The 17,774-nt window shown below is 39.3% G+C and overlaps 1 protein-coding gene across 1 annotated transcript in view; it reads left to right on the top strand.

The window, feature by feature from the left end:
• wdr18 (WD repeat domain 18) overlaps positions 1–13,556 on the top strand; it is a 99,971-nt gene extending 86,415 nt beyond the window's left edge. The window contains exon 10 of the mRNA XM_039655908.2: positions 12,967–13,556. Within this exon, the coding sequence (XP_039511842.2) occupies positions 12,967–13,095 (129 nt within the window). The 3' untranslated portion in view covers positions 13,096–13,556. The remainder of the gene's footprint in view (positions 1–12,966) is intronic.
• The last annotated feature ends 4,218 nt before the right edge of the window (positions 13,557–17,774 follow it).

The raw sequence follows: 17,774 nt of genomic DNA, 5'->3' as shown, positions 1-17,774 counted from the left end.
AAATTTCACTTAAATGTATATAAATAACTCTTAAATGGAATCAGATATTTCATCCAAACTTGGCTGACATATGAAGAGACGACTTGACGACTCAGAGACGCCTGTGAAGAGACGACTCAACGCCTGCGATATGTTATGGCGCCGTTTTATATACAGGGGTTGGACAATGAAACTGAAACACTGGCCAATGTTGGAGGTTTCACATCTAAATGCGTGGCGGCCAATCTTCAGAGTGAAGCACGGGTGGATCAGTGATGGTTTGAGCTCCAATATCATGACAATCCTGATTGTATTTGATGGACACGACACTGCCGAGGACTACCAAACCCTTCTGGAGGATCATGAGCACCTGATGCTCAAACCGCATGATCATGCACCAACACACACAGCAAGACTTGTGACAGAAGGGTTTGATGAAGATGAAAGTGACGTTGAACATGCACAGTCACCAGATCTAAATATTATTAAGGTTTTGGAGGAGCGAGTCCACCAGCATCATATAGTGACCTGGACACTGTTCTGGAAGAGGAACTGCTCATAATCCCTCTGGTCACTGTGAAGGACTTCTATCTGTCAATTGGTGCTGTATTTGGATGCAAAATGAGGCCCTCACCATTCTAACAAATTGTTGTGTTGTAAGACCAGGTGTTTCAGTTTCATTGTCCAACCCCTGTATATACAATATTTATATTTAATATTTATATTTAAACAATATGAATGTAAGCCAGAGGAGAACTGGCCCCCGACTGAGCCTGGGTTCTCCCAAGGTTTTTTTCTCCATCCAATCTGATGGAGTTTTGGTTCCTTGCCACTGTCGCCTTGCTTTTGCCTTGCTTTTGGCTTGCTTAGTTGTGGTTAGTTGATATTTAATATTTAACAATATTATTGATCTGTGTTGTACTACTTTCATGTTATCACTGTGAAGCTGCTTTGATACGATCTGTATTGTGAAAAGCGCTAAATAAATAAATGTGACTTGACTTGACTTGACTTGACATACAGTACAAGTTGGTGAGCGGGCCCAGTTCATATACTGTAATGTAGAGTTGTCAAAAAGTACCGACTTCGGTAGCAAGCTGGTACTGAAATTTTCCCTTTGTGACATGTTGAGCGGAATCTTAAACACCTCTGATTGGCCATTGTGTTCACGCGCTCATCGATATGTCTGTGATTGACTACAATGTCGGTGTCTACAATTGACGTCTATGTCGGTGTCCTTCTGCCACTGATTCAAATCTGAAGTTGACACTTTAACAGTTTAACAAGCCTTTGTTACTAATTCTAAAACGTCACTTTAGAACTAGCAACAAAGGAACGCTGAGTTGCTTCATTGAATCATCAATCTTGTAAGACTGGAAAACTGGAATTCAGTCTCACCAGTACCCTCTGAAGACAAATGGCATTGCTTGCAGATTAACATTTGATCCCCTACCCAGGGCTCCAGACTAACTTTTTTCACCTCCGTCCTGAAACCGTCCTGAAGTGAATGTCAACCGTCCCAAAATAAAAATGTTGTTTCTTATTATCATCTATAGTTGTTAGTTGTTGTTAGTCACATAATGAAAACAACATTAAAGTGTTTATGATATATATTATTATATTTATTTAGCTTCATTCAAAGTACTTATCTGTAAATTGATAAAACAAAATTAATCTATTAACATCTATTAACCTGTTAATATTAATGATTTTAAAATTTGAACATGCAATACAGATACAGATTTAACTACTGTGACTGAAATATCTTAAAATTAAATAAAACCACTTTTCCTAGAGTAGAACAGTCTTCTTTTCAATTAATGATATTTGCGTTTTTTTAACTACTTGCATACATCATTCTTTATTTTTTTTCAAGCAGCAGACATATTTATTTGTATGAATTAAATATAATGAATCCTTATTAAAGCTAGGCCTATTAACGAGCAGTGAATGCTTTTCTCTTTTTCTTTTGATGCTTGAATATTAAGGACACAGACCGCATTACTGTCACTTTAAGACATCATATCATGTCCAATGACATGCGGATACAAATGCACTGATGCCCAAATACACTCACAACTGTTTAAGACATAACCGACATAGTTTACATGAATGCTCTCCAAAAACGGATATTTAGACGCAATGTTGTAGTTATTATTTTGTCGATTCAGACACGAAGAAGAGCTCAATTCAGTACTTGCGTGGGACGCGCGCTACTATGGCTGCCATAGACATATACACTAGACCTCACCTTGGCTACGGCAGTTCATTGGAATGAATGCGTCAATAGAGCCGCCATCTTGAAACAGGGGAGCCCCTCCACTTTAATGCATCAGCGTTAATGTAGTAAACACAGGTCTAACGGAAATAAAATCACCATAAATCATCATGAATGCGATTTTTCTTGTTTTTTTTGTTTGTTCCAATGGTCAGACATGTATTTATCATTGATTCCAGAAAGAAAAAATTATTATTATTTTTTTTTAAAAACATTCTTCCTAGTTCAGATATCATCCGTGAACATCATACGCTGCACAAAAGTCCGCCACCATCAATGAATTCGAAGTAAAGACAGAGATAGCAGCGTTATCTTGCTACTTCCTATGACAAGACCCCTGTGCCAAGATGGCGGCGGTTTTGACGCATGCTTAGAACCCCAAGGTGAGGTCTAGTGTATATGTCCATGTATGGCTGCAAGCTTCGGTCGTGTGTATGCGCACAGAAAACCGCACTGAATATAGCTTTTTTTGCGTCGTCACTCTTAATCAGACTTTTAAGTGAGCTTTACTCATTCTCCCAGACGTTTACATTTTTTAACGTTTTATGAGACATGCAGTGCATGCCAACTCGCGTGCCGCTGGATAGATCAGCAAATTACAGTAGGCTACAAATGTGCGCATTTACCACAAACGCAGGACATCAGTTCTGACTGGATCTCTACCCAAACCGTCACTATCTAACATTTCTGTCTAGTTTTTATTCATTGAATGCCAGTTGTTTAACCAGCGCAACATATTTGCGATGTCATGAAGCCATTTGATAAATGTACGGCAGAACGAGTCTCCGCGAGTAGCCAGCCAGTGATAGTAACTATCCACCTTATTCTGTGCCCGTTCTATTTGATTCATTGCGGTTTCAATTGACTAAACGGTTTTCCACTTCCTGTTGAAGTATTAGAATGCTAGCACTCTAGTCCAGACCACTCATCTATATACAATGATATATTATATAGATCAGTGTTCCAGACATTAGAAAAATATCAGTTTACACATGCGTTTTATATTCACGGACATGACCGTTATTAAAGCGACTTTAAAACTTTCACCGAGATTTTAAAGAGAAACCACAAAGAAACCTTTCTTTAAAGTGATTTTTTTTTAATTGAATCTTAATTTAAATCAATGTTTCATCAACCAATTGACTGGTTTTAATAAGTAAGAGGTATATAAACAATAGATGATCATGACGGAGGCGAAAGCGCCCAAACTGGACTTTGGTCTGAAACTCGGCGTAACGTTATGCCTAACCTCACAGCCCTGAGAAATATTATAGACTATGCATCTTTGAAAGCAGAGGTAGACAGGTAGTCAAAGGGCTAACCAGCCTAACCTGTTAGTACTGTTCTGCAGTCGGGGTGATAGAAACTGTCGGATGTTTGCTGGATTAGGGAGATCGTGCAGTCATGCATCAGCTATCCTTTGGAAGTTATGAAGAAAAGAAAAACGTTCATTTTGTTTTTATCTGTGATTTAATAAAAAATAACGTGATCACATTTGATGAATGTTTTTTCGATTTAGTTTAGCGATGTGAGGATGACACAATCTAAGGCTACGTTCACACTGCAGGGCTTAATGCTCAATTCCGATTTTTTGAAAAAATTCGATTTTTTTTTTGCAAGGTCGTTCACATTTCCAATTAAATGCGACCTTTTGTGATCTCCTGTGTGAACGTGAAATGACCCAGAAGTGACCCGCATGCGCAGAAGAGTAATCAACGGTCCAAGACGTCACTTGTTGTTTGCAGAATAGTTCTTTTTTTTTTTCATATGTTGCGAGCTTTTGTTTTATTATTATTATTGCCACAGCCCATATACAAACACAGACAATAATTTTTTTATTGACGGGAAGTTTGCACATAAATGTAAGATTTTTCCGATCCTCACCGACCTCGTCATAAAACCCGTTTAATTGATAGTGCGTGTCCGCGGCGCTCCTTGCTTTGTCACCGGCGGCCGCGGTGTTGCCAGATTGAGTGGTTATTCGCTACATTTTAAGGCATGTTCACATGTGTTTTAGCCAGGTTTTCGCTTGGAAGGCTCTATATCTGGCACCCTACTGTACAAAGTTATACTGACAGAGAGCGCACGTTCACAGACACCAGAATGAACGTGTTCACAGTAATGTTCATCAGGCAGTAATACAGTATGTTTATTTCGGGCGAACGTGAATAATATGATACGCGAAAATATGAACGCGTTCATGCACTATCGTTCATTGAACGCGTTCAGGCACAACACTGGGGAAGAGACACGTGTGCAGCGGCCCATAACAGTGCAGAAACGCGTTGGAGTTAGCGTGTATTGGCTAGCTACAGGTGCTTGCAATGACGTGCGGGTCAGATATATGTGACCTGGCCGTTCAGATTGAAGTCACATTTCAAAAGATCGGATACATATCGGATTTGGACCACATACCCAAGTGGCCTGGGTCGCATTTGAAAAAATCGGATCTGTGTCGTTCAGACTGTCATGAAAAAATCAGATACAGGTCGCATAGGGGCAAAAAAATCGGAATTAGGTCGTTTCAGCCTGCAGTGTGAACGTAGCCTTAAACACATGGCAAAAAAGCATAGACCAGACTAGAACCGGAAGTTGACAACCGGAGTCTTTGTCATGGCGGCGCCCATTGTTTAGAGCAGAATAAGGCGGATAGTAACATCATGAGAAGACGCACTCCTTTGTAGTCAGAAAATGGCAAAATTAACCGACCAAGCGCTAAGTAAGTTGGCCTAATTGGCTAGTAATAAATGAACACGCATACAAAAAAGTCTTTCATTCTGTAGGCACCAAACACATTTTCTATCGTCCCCAGGACGATAGGACGCCATTATTCTCGAGCCCTTCCCCTACCCCTTCCTCTGAGTGTCTTATCTACATTTTCTCTCAGTCAGCTCTCTCAGTAACACTGAAAACTCTCACAAGAATATATATGGTTTTAATGTGAATGTGATAATCTTTTTTTACTTACTAAACAAAAAGGACTGTTTAGTATCACTAATGTCTCATTTCCAAAAGAAGTAAAAGAAAAGGTTATAGGGTTTTTAAGAAGTTTAGGAATAACATTAAACTAACATAAGTTTAATGAATAATCACACAAAGGAATGTGGTTCCCCTAGGGACTCCAAAGGTGTAAATGCTAATTTCCACTATTCTAAACTCCTTCCCCCAGTAAGCATGGTGGGGGAATACAGTAACTTTCCACTAAACTCATGTTTTACATATCAAATAAGGTCTGTCTATATAAGGAAAATGCAACAAGAGTTTGGGGCTGCATTGTCTGTATTCAGATCAGCCCATGAGGCTGGGGGTTCTGACTCCCAGCCCACGTAGCCATGTCGGTTAAAAGGATTCTTCTTTGTTCTAGAAACATTTGATGGTTTACATTGGTCATATTAAATGATGCACAGATATCATTGATAAACCTTTTTCATTTTTTGGAGTCAGATGAAACGAGTTAATACATAAGATTAAATGTGTTGCATTTAATTAAATATCACTTTGCCATGGGAAAGACGGAATACGCGTGAAAGCTTCGCCTTAAATCGAACGCCGTCTTTTGGATCGATTTTGGAGGTCTTTACAATCTTGTATCCATAATCACAAAATCATGTTGAATGTCCGCTGAGGAAAGCGATATATTTAGTCTTTTTTTTTCCTTTTAACAATCTAGGGGATATATAAAATATAAATATAAAAGTATTTGCTGACATATAATGTTGTAATAATCTAGCTTAAGTTGAAACCACAATCACTAACAGACCCTTCCCAATACCAAATACTGTATGCTATGTTATTTAAAGCAGTGCTTGTTAATAGTACAGGATTTCAGTTAGAAGAAAAAAGTTATGAAACTTTGCCCTTAGCCAAATTGATTTGCTCTAGAAGGAGTAATAGATTAATAAGACCAAAGATTGCCCGTTTGATAAGCACAAAATTAATTATACCTTGTGTTTAAACACTATCTACATTAGAGCCAGTGGCAAATTCCTGAAGGACTAGCCAAGATAAAACTTTTTCTCTGCGGGTACATGAGCTGGTGGTCTGGAGCTCAATCTCTGAAAACTTCGAAACAAATTTTCAAATAGGTGCTATATATATATATATTAAGTTGCTTATCTGAGGTCTAAATAACTACATTTTCGCTTAAAAAACTCAACATTCTGTGACACAATCACAACAACAGTCTAAAATGATGATGTTTGCTCGTCCGCCATGACACTGGCTTTGAGAGAAATGCAAAGCGGAGTGATGCAAATTATGAAACTGTTCCCGTGGTGATACTGGAAGAATATCGCATGGCTAGAAAAGGCTCTCAGCCAGTCAGAATCGAGAACCAGAACGAACTGTTGAATATAATGTAATGTAATGTAAAATGAATGAATAATGACTTGAAATGAATTCATTATGTGAGAAGGAACTGCAGAGATTTAGGAATGGGTTGCATGCGTCAACAGTCGATTATACAAAATATTTGACCGCAGCATGCTGTGATTTACAGAGGTGATCGATTCAATACTATAATCTTTTATATAGAGCATCTCACTCACTACAGGAAATGAGCCACTTGCACACCTCTGTCAGAGTCTACTCTGATTTATACTGCTGATTGAGCAGCTCCACTGGGCCGCTCTTATCCGAGGGTTCGGACTCTTTCCGTGGGATGTTGAAAGTGTAGTCAAGAGCTGTTTGAGAGCCAGCGGAGGAGAACACGATCAGACTGGGCTTGAAGCTGAACTGATTAACACATAACGCCTAGAGTTTATTTTTATTGATCTCAACACTTATAAAAAGGAAGCCTTTAGAGTAGAGGTGGGGTCTTTGGTACCTCATTCTAATGAAAATGTGAGAGAACCTTTGATTTTTTTTTTTTTTGATTTTTTTTATGCACCCCCTTAATTAGAAGAGGGTTTCGGCATACTGTACTTTCGGCCTATCCACAAGTTTCCTACGCCCCATGAGGCCTTGCGTCAAAAGTGGGCGCGACTTCCGGTTGGAAGTAAACAAAGCGCGATTTGACATGCTTGACACTCGTTCATTCAACAGTTGACAGTCATTCAAGTTATAGCGATCCAAACTAGCTAACGATGTGGGAACACAACCTCAACGAAATTCAAAAGGGTGAAATAACAGTACCTTTACCCTCCGCAGTAGTTGATTGGGAGTATTATAATAACATTATTAATAATCAATACTCATCAAGGCATGGTGACAGACAGTTGTGCGAGCTGACAAACAATTAAAATAAAAAATACACACTTAGTCATTGTGCTTTGGAGTTTATTCAAAATTATAAATGAATGTGCTACTTGAATACATTAACTGGCACATTTGGTATTCTGTCAACACAGGCTTTGATCCTGAGTTTAGGTGTAACATCAGTAGCGATCAGCCAATCACATGCTGATAGAGTTTATAGAACATTAAGAATTTAAACAAAAGTACACAGGAAGATTCGTCGTCTTTTGGGAGGTGATGGAAACTACAGTCGTTGGCAGGAACACTCTGATTTCGTTTTCAGCTTATGTTCAAAACAATCCCGTTTAAGCCACTGAATTAGTTTAGTCCGGTTATACATACAACCGCGAACAGCACATGTTGTCCCTGAGCTCTGTAACGACATCTCTCATAAAGATTTGCGTCTTTAAATAGTAAAATAATTCTCAGAAAAACAGCTAGCCTCTTCGCTAACTAACACACAAAATACCATTGGAATGCTACTTCCGCCGCGTCACCGGAAGTTTCACCCACTTTATTTTTTACAGGAACGCCCCTCGGAAACTTGTGGATTAAACGTCAGTTGTTTAGGGACATAGACTGTAAAAAAAGATGGACGACGCCCCTTCGCTCTTTTCCATCAGGGAGAACTGAAGCCGCCAGTGTCTCGATATGACGCTGACATCTTGGAACTTGAGTCTGCGCACTTGCGTGTTTCGGGACCAGTCGTGAGCAGGAAGTAAAGCCGCGAAATCAAGGCCGCGCCCTCATTCTCGCTAAATCAAACGCAAGCACACGCCCCGCACTTTCATTAAGTGTCCTCTGTCTGCTTCGTTCTTCTCCAATGATGTCTGCTGATTGCAGAACCTCGTTAAAATAAGGTAAATACAACTATTAACCACATAGTCAACATTATTAAAAAAAAGTCCGCGGGTGCTTCAGTGACTACCTCGCACAGAGAACCTGTCAATCACAGCTGTCAATCATGATGTCAGAGCACCGTTTTTATCATCACATAACTAACTAAAAACAAACTTATTTTAAAAACTAACACTTGAAATTACATCAACGTGATAGAAACTAAAGTAAATGACAGAAACTATTTTTGGAAAAAGGATATGTGAAGTGTAATTTAATTGTTTAGTTGGTCTCGCGTCACATTGAATAACATGGGGAGGCGGGGGTTATGAGCTATACTAGGACCGGTCACAGGGGGGCGATCGAGAAGTTTTGGCTTCACTTTTGAGGGCTTGTGCGGCACGCTTGTTTAGGGAATTAGTTACAGGGAGCTGCAAGCAAAGCACAGGCTGTGTTCCTCATAACTTTGTCCAAATACACTATTTTAGGCTCTTTAAAATGTCAAAGTACAGTGACTCCAGATGCTCCCCGCAGTCCCGTCCATCTGGAGGGACTGAGAGGGGTGTTTTGGGGTTTGTTGCCATTATCCATCTATGAACACGTTCAGGTCACCATAGAGGTTGTTCTCTCATCCTCATGGATCTCCTGACGCTTTTAAACTGAGTCCGGCTCTGGCAGGACCATTAAGTGGATTAGTTCCACTCACTCAAAAGGGACTTGAATCCCGCCGGCAAGCTCAGAGCCCGCTGTTTATTCAGGAGATGTATGTAAATAAATAAATAACTGGAGAGCAAGAGTTTTTTTTTTTTTTTTTTTTTACCTCCCACCAGCCCTCCCCCACCCACTTAATCTGGGTGAAATGTGCATCGCTGTCACTCGGCGCTCGCCTACACGGGGGAATCAAGCACAAAGGGAATGTCAATATTTTCTACGCCAGATTAGGGATGTTCTAAAACGGGATTTGATGACCTCAGCGAAAATCTATGATGGAACTTGAATCCTAAACCCAGGTGCAGGGTTTTTATTTTTGACATGGAAAAAAGGCTCACCACCTCATCTGCACACAGTTCATCTTCTGGCTTGTATATGCTTGCGATTTCATTTGTCATGATGCAATAAAATATACCAAATTGTGAAGATGTCGTGTTCATACTAAGCTTGCACTTATTATTCCCAGCCTATAATTCAGTAAATTACTAGGTAGACCTGCCATATAGTCATTTAGCTATATTATTAGATGTTATCTGGGGCTATTTTTTGTGCGGAGGAGCTGTCCTCTGCAACCAAGGAGGATATTTAAAATAAAAAAGACTTAATATGGTCAATTTAGATATTGCTCATGTGCTGGATAGTCATAATGTTCACATAATTATTTTGGAGCACCGACAGAGCACTACCATGCAGAATGTAAAGTGCTATGGCTGGTCAGAGAACACTAGTCAGCATTTTGACTGGAGGATGAAAATGTTGGAACCACCTCAAAACAGCTTAAGACCTGGACCAAACGTCCAATTTCATCTTGAACTTTAATGGCTGGATTGAGAGGTTGTGCAAAAACATCTTGCATTTGCCATAGAGCATAAGGAGTGGAGTGTGGAAGATTGGAGCCGCGTTCTGCAGTCTAATACGTAAGGGATAATGTACATTCAGTCGGATGTTATCGTAGAAAATGCCCAGACAGGGAGATCGGGACCCTGACGCGAACCAGAGGGGTCTTGCATCACCCTAAAGGGGTTTATTCTGCGATAACAACCTGCTGGATTTATTTTCCTGCTTATTACACAGCCACTTGTCACATAGGAAAATAATCAGACATGAATTTGGCACTTGAAATGGGCCAATAATTGGGAATCCTGCTGAACACTATGTACGTAAACACGTACATAGCTGTGAACATTGAACATTGAAAATAAGTGAGATTTCCCGGAATCTATCCCCAAAATGAGGGATTCTTACCCTCAAACTTAAATAAAGCACTAACCATTAAAAGACTAAAGTGTTTATAACTAGCCTACATATGTGTGAGAGAGAAAGAGACTGTGTCATATATAAATTTTCAGTCCCTCCAGAAAAACGCGATTTATGCGATCGCTAAATTCAATGCAAAATCAGCCAAAGTCCGCATATTTATGCGGGGGCCACATATTTTTTTTTCAAATACACCGCACTTTCGCCGCATAAATTGCCGATTTCCGTGCAAAATATGATGGGTTTGCATGATTTCATAATCCTCGCATTTTCGTTGCAAAAAAAGTCATATATCTTAGCAGAAAGTTGAAAAATGTTGCGTTTGCTTCACGCAAGAGCAGCCATTTCCCCCTGTTTCCATGGGAACGTTATGAAGTGACGCAATTACGCGACGGGATAGCTCACAGCTGAAGTTATTGCAGAGGTCAGACAGACTCACGGAGGCGATTGACATCTCACAAATCGAACTCGTATAACTGTCTGTCACACGTTCTACCATCACATCGTTACTTAATAAACAAAATAAGATAAAAGAATTAGCATCAAACAGAAATTACCCGCACACATGGGGTGTTTGAGGCGCACATATAACACTGCAGAGGTTATCAAATTATGAGCCCGATTGGCCCATAGGTGGCGCTATAGCAACCAATTGCGCGAAACTGCTCATAACTCCTAGACCGTAAGTCGTACACTCAAGTGTCTTATATCATTGGAAAGCTGGTCACCTGACGAAAAAAAACAGTATATCTCCGATTTCATTTCCGCCATGATAGATTTTCCGCCATTTTGAATTTTGTCGAAAAACTACTTTTGTAAAGAGTCATTTCTTATTACTTCCTTTGCATACTACATCATAGAAAGTGCTGGGAATATTTAATTTCTCATCTTGTTTTATTTCAGACTATAACGAGTAGGGTTGGGTATCGTTTGAATTTGAACGATTCTGATTCCGATTCCTTGTTTCGATTCCGGTTCCTAACGATTCTCGATTCCGATTCTTTTAAGAGGCAGGGTCAAAAAAGTTTAGCTAACCTTGCTAACCAACGGTCTTTCGGAAGGAAATAATCCTTTCTGAAGGAAATACTCCTTCTGTCACAAATACTCCTTTTGTCACAAATTTTGCATTTTGCCGAGATTTCGTTATTCTTAGAAAAGTGAAGCCACACTTTGGACCACCGACGTAAGCTACTCATGTTCGACTCGCGCGGTTATGCCAACACTTCCGGTAGACGCTTCTTCGTTGGTGTTGTTCAGCGGTTTCTTCTTCCGCTCGGCGGACTGTGAATATTGAAACTAGGAATCGAAATTTGAACTTTTGAACGATTCCGGAAAAAAACGAAAAGTTAGTCCCGGTTCCAATAGATACTCGATTCTCGATACCCAACCCTAGTAACGAGTGTAAATAAGGTGTGGCTCCTTTAAGAGCTTTGCACTCCCTGTTGAATTGTCTGCAGTGTTATATGTAGCCTAGTTAGAACAGGGTGTTGGGGGAATCACTTTTTTCTCTTTTTCATCAAACTGCAGTTTTTGCAAGTTCCCGCAATTTTTGCAAATTCCCGCAATTTTTGCAAGTTTCCGCATTTTTTGCAAGTTCCCGCAATTTCATCGCATAAAATTGCATAAATATCCCGCATATTCCATCGCATTTTTAAAGAAAACGGGCGGCCTAATCAAGGATTTTTGCCCGCAACAATCACAAAAAAACTTGGACTGATAACTATATATCATAGAGAATGTTTAAATACTGTAATATCAGCTTATGAGGGAAACCGACGGGCTTTGGGGAAATGGAGGGGGAGTTAGTGGTGCTTCGGAGGCTGAGTGCAGGAGATGATTGGGAGACTGAGGTCTGTGCACCTTTACCGATCAGAGCGCGTGCTGACACGGAGTAAAGCCTTTATACTTGACGCGTCACCACAAGCGCGCCAAAAATGACGTGTTGGGCGCAAGACCTCATTTCGCATGGCTGTGTACAGCTTTTTTTTGACAGCGCGCGCGGTGCCGCGTCCGAGGATGAACAAATTCAAGCCGAATCTGTCTGAGCTTGTATGTCTCACACAGTCAGAGGGTAAAAATACAGGATATTTTACAGGAAAATACTAAAACGGGAAGACAGCGGGAAAAGAGCTCAAATATGTGAGGAACCCGGAAAAAACAGGTGGATTGACAGCTATGCACGTATGGAAGATCTGTTTGGAGATCAAATGTGTATTTTCCAACATGATTATGATCCCAAACAAACCGCACAATAATGAGCTGTGGTTATTGCAGTCACCAACACAACACAACAAAATTGCTTAATTTTGCTCTAAAATTCTGCCCTAAAATGATGCTCGGGTGATAGTTTACAGTCAAACTTGCCTATACCCCACCGTGATAATATCAATTTGTCTGAGTGTGCTATTGGAGACATTTGTACAATAATATGTTTGTTTAAACCTATTCATTCTGAGGATTAGTGCCTCACATACAAATGAATGTCCGCTCCAACAGTCGCTAACAAAATAATCTATCAAAATCCTTCTTGCTGTAATTGTGAACGGCTGGAAAGGTCATGTAAAAGTCATGATTAGTCATTGTTTAAAAAAGTGTTGGAACTTTGTGTCTGTCAAAAAGATATGTCATGATAACTCTGTTTTCTCCCTCTCTCTCTGTGGTGCTGCCAGAGTATGTTTGGTGATGGTGAGAACACTAAGGTACGAGTGTCTGAACTAGAGGAGGAGATGAGGACCCTGAAGAAGATCAATAAAGATCTGTATGAGTTCTCCTCTCAGCTCCTGACCAAACCCAACTAGAAGAGCGTTCAGCTGCAGAGGTCCTTCAACAGAACAACCGTGCCATTTTGAGAACAAAAGGATGCAGAAATGCATTTAAAAATGTGTAACTCTTTGCAATGGACTGAAAAATGCCAACTGTTCTTTCCTGCCCTATTTTTATGTTCTAAGGGCAACATTTGTTTTTCGCATCAATCTCAACACAGGCTCACGGACTGGGGGTTTTTTTTTTGTAGTGTGTTTGTTTGATGACATTTACCTTTTTTTGCATTATTGTAGGCCTATAAAAGAGCCCGAACTTGAAATATTCGCTGTTTGTGTTATAAAAGATTTTGACCTGTTCACTTTATTAAAAAAAAAGTTCAGTCAAGAAAAACAACAACATTTTTCAGCCTCTTTGTTAGGTTTCTAAATACTGTCCATTCCAAACATCACTTAAGGCACAGATCTTAAAATAAAATAAAGTCTGAATAATCTTTGTAGAGGATTTGTTTTCTTATTTAAAAAAGACATTTTGGGAATTTCTTTAAAAATGCTGATGGTAAATTTCTTTTTGTTTATATATTAATTGTTACTAACCGTTAAGTGCTACTTTAATTCAATTAATTATTGATTAAGGTTACAGGTTTTCCCAATTACAAAGCATGTAGAAGTCATATTATCATAGGTACTCTCCAACTGTGAGTGATGGAATCTAAAACAAAAATCTAGAAAATCACATTGTATTTTTTTAATCAATTAATATGTATTTTATTGCATGACATAAGTATTTGATATATCAGAAAAGCAGACCTTAATATTTGCTACAGAAACCTTTGTTTGCAATTACAGAGATCATATGTTTCCTGTAGTTCTTGACCAGGTTGGCCCACTCCTCCATACAGACCTTCTCCAGATCCTTCAGGGCTGTCGCTGAGCAATACAGACTTTCAGCTCCCTCTAAAGGGTTTCTGTTGGGTTCATGTCGTGAGAATGGCTAGGCCTTGAGAGGCTTATACGGAGCCACTCTTTAGTTGCCCTGACTGTGTGTTTCGGGTCGTTGTCTGCTGGAAGACCCATCTTCAATGCTCTTAATGAGGGAAGGAGGTATTTGGCCAAGATCTCACGATACATAGGCCCATCCATCCTCCCCTCAATACGGTGCAGTCATCCTGTCCCCTATGCAGAAAAGCATCCCCAAACAATGATGTTTCCACCTCCATTCTTCACAGCTGGGATGGTGTTCTTTGGGTTGTACTCATCCTCCAAACACTGTGAGTGGTTTAGACCAAAAAGCTCTATTTTTGTCTCATCTGATCACACGACCTTTTCCCATTCCTCCTCTGGATCATCCAGATGGTCATCTGCAAACTTCAGACAGGCCTGGACATGCGCTGTCTTGAGCAGGGGGACCTTTCGTGCGCTGCAGGATTTTAATCCATGTTACTAATGGTTTTCTTTGAGACTGTGGTCCCAGCTCTTTTCAGGTCATTGACCAGGTCCTGCCATGTAGTTCTGGGCTGATCGCTCACCTCCCTCATGATCATTGATGCCCCACGAAGTGAGATCTTGCATGGACCCCCAGATCGAGGGAGATTAACCTTCATCTTGAACTTTTCTTCCATTTTATAATGATTGCGCCTACTGTAGGTCTACAATTTTATCCCTGATGTGCTTACACAGCTCTCTGGTCTTGGCCATTGTGAAGAAGTTGGAGTCTATTTGATTGAGTGTGTGAACAGGCAACGGGTTCAAACAGGTGCAGTTAATACAGGTAATGGGTGGAGAACAGGAAGCTTCTTAAAGAGAAACTAACAGATCTGTGAGAGCCGGAAATCTTACTGGTTGGTAGGTGATCAAATCCTTATGTCATGCAATAAATGCAAATGAATTACTTAAAAATCATACAATGTGATTTTTCTGTTTTTTTGTCAATCACAGTTGAAGAGTACTTATGATAAAAATGACAGACTTCTACATATATATATATATATATATATAAAATCATAAATTATAGAACCAATTTAAATTTAATGGTGATGAATGGGAGCATACAAATTGTCTGATATATTTATTTTATATTATTATTTAATATTGCAATATTATACTTTAATATATTTTATTTTATTTACTTTTTCCTGCACAAAATAAATGAAATAATGTGAAAAAGTTAGTATCCAGTTAATTTAATCAGTAAGTGATTGAAGCACATACTATGAAAATTCAGATTCTCATAGGCTTCGTCATCAGAAATCACAATCTGTGATGTTTTTTTTTGTTCCACCTGTTACCAAACATGGGTCATTCTCAGTTAAGTGTGCCCAGGTGTACATCCAGCAGCTGTCAGCAAGGTTATTGTCCTGTAATTTGAAGCTGACCAGATTAGCCGTGTTCATAAAGCCTCACACCATATACTTGCTAAAATGATGCTCTCCATCTCACTCCCTGCCTCCCTTCAGCTTTCCAGTGCAATCTAAAACTTTATAAACACCTTTCCCCTGCACAGCGGCTTATTTTCATTCCTTGTTACAGGAGAGTAAAGCTGCCCTCGCTGTGACCCTCACAGACGTCTCGAAGGATTTAATATTCTGGAAACATCCACAGAATCTTAAAGAGGAAACATTATAGCCTTTAAAAACTCAAATAAATGAATCAACCAAAAAAAAGAAAAAAAAAAGAATCATCAGTATTCCACTGGCATACTGTTGCGAATGCAGAGAATGCTTGATTTCTATCTAGTTAACTCATTTAGACCATGTGATGCAGATAAGACCCATCTGAGTATCATCATCTGGATGGGGGAAGAGAGAGAGAGAGAGAGAGAGGAATCACTGATAACAATTACAACTACCTCTCAGCACTTCCTCTTTGAAGATTGTTCTACTTCAGCTGTTCCTGCTCACAAGAGGGAGAAACCGTTCCTCACACACGCACACACACACACACACGCGCGCGCCAATCATCATATGGAAACTCATTCCCTCACCTTGACAGAGTCATTCTGTAGCCCTCAGCTGTGGGAAGCATTGTAAGCGAGCTGTTCGAGACTGGGATCATGGAGGAACAGCTTCTTAAGGTCTTATTTTGTTTCACTGGCTGAAAGGGAAAGGTGTGTTGAGAGTGAGATTTCAAACACCTGGTCCCATGGCTGTATGGGTCCTTTTTTTATTCAACAAGGTTTTTTTTTTGTTGTTTTTTTTTTTTTGACCTGTTGACTCTTTTTATTTTACCCTCTCCCAAGCTTTATTCGTCTGCTCACAATCTCCAAAATATATGTCATGTAGGTCAGGAGAACTTTTTTTAAAAACATTTTTTTTCCAAAATTGAATGACTATTCCTATTACATTAATGTAATTTTCAATCAATCAATCAATCAACTTTTATTTATAAAGCACAATAAAAACAACAGTAGTTGAACATTGTGCTGTACAGAAGAAATAAAATATCGTAAAAAAAAAAAAAAAAACAAGACTGACCGCAAAACTAATGAGAAAAGGGGGGGGGGGGGGTGTTTACATTGAAACCACCAATTTGACCATTCAACATTAAATCAAGGACACTTGTAGGCCAGTGAAAACAGGTAGGTTTTTAACTTAGATTTAAAAACAGACTCAGTGGATATTAATCTTAAAGATACATGAAGACTATTCCATAGTTTTGGACCAACAACAGAAAAAGCACGGTCACCTCTCGTCTTCAACCTTGATCTTGGAACCATCAACAATCTTTGTTGAGATGACCTCAGTGATCTAGTACAGTCATTTAGTTTCAAAAGATTAGACAGATAGCTTGGAGCTAAATTGTTCATGGCTTTAAAAACAAAAAGCAAAATTTTAATTTTCATCACATATCAATTGATGCACTTATTAACAATACTGAAAACTGTTGTGCTGCTTTATATTTTTATTGAAAACATAATACATTTATCAGAACTCTGATGAATAGTTCAAAATTCAAAACTTTGATGAATAAATTATGTCTTTACGCTTTTGATCAATGTAATGCATTTAAATGCTTTACAAATGTGATGTGTATAAATGTATATAAATACAGTTGTGGTCCAAAAGAGATGTTTTGAGAAAAAAAATTACCCTTTATTCAAATATTACAAATGTGTTTAAATGAGCATTTCAACAGTAATCTTTATTGAAAGTGGATCATATGCCCTCTTGACCGAGAAAAGACATTTGTATGTAAGACAACGACTCCCACAATGCACCACATTGCACAGCTACCCAAGCCACACCCACTAATCCACAACATCGCAAACAGAGAAATCACTCTTCTGTCTACAAGGCTAACATTAGCTGTCATCAAATTCATTTTACACAAAATGTCTAGTTAATTGGCTGTGATGAGCAGGACGAGGGACGTAAGAGGACGGCGCGAGGCCGGTGGCGTGAATGATAATGAAACACACCCGTGAGACGTGTGCTGGTCTCACGGAGGAGCGAAAGCATAAAATGAGGAGCGACAACGGCAGATCGAGTGAGAAACAAGCCTGATTTTATGTTGTGTTTTTTTTTTCTGTTGTGTGTAACGTTACAGCAGTCGTCAATGAGGGGCTGCTGGCTTATACTTTCGTTTTGTATTTGTTCATTTTACTAATAAAATATTTAAATGTTCGCCGGTTCCCACCTCCTCCTTCCCACAACAACAAACCCTGTTAATGTTACATTGACAATCTCATTAGTGAATTACTCCTCGTTTGTATTTATTTC

The sequence above is a fragment of the Pimephales promelas genome, chromosome 21 (genome assembly GCF_988280905.1).
Source record: "Pimephales promelas chromosome 21, fPimPro1.hap1.1, whole genome shotgun sequence".
Taxonomy (NCBI): Eukaryota; Metazoa; Chordata; class Actinopteri; order Cypriniformes; family Leuciscidae; genus Pimephales; species Pimephales promelas.
The sequence above is the reverse complement of the archived record's forward strand: the minus strand, read 5'-3'. Positions and strand labels throughout refer to the sequence as shown.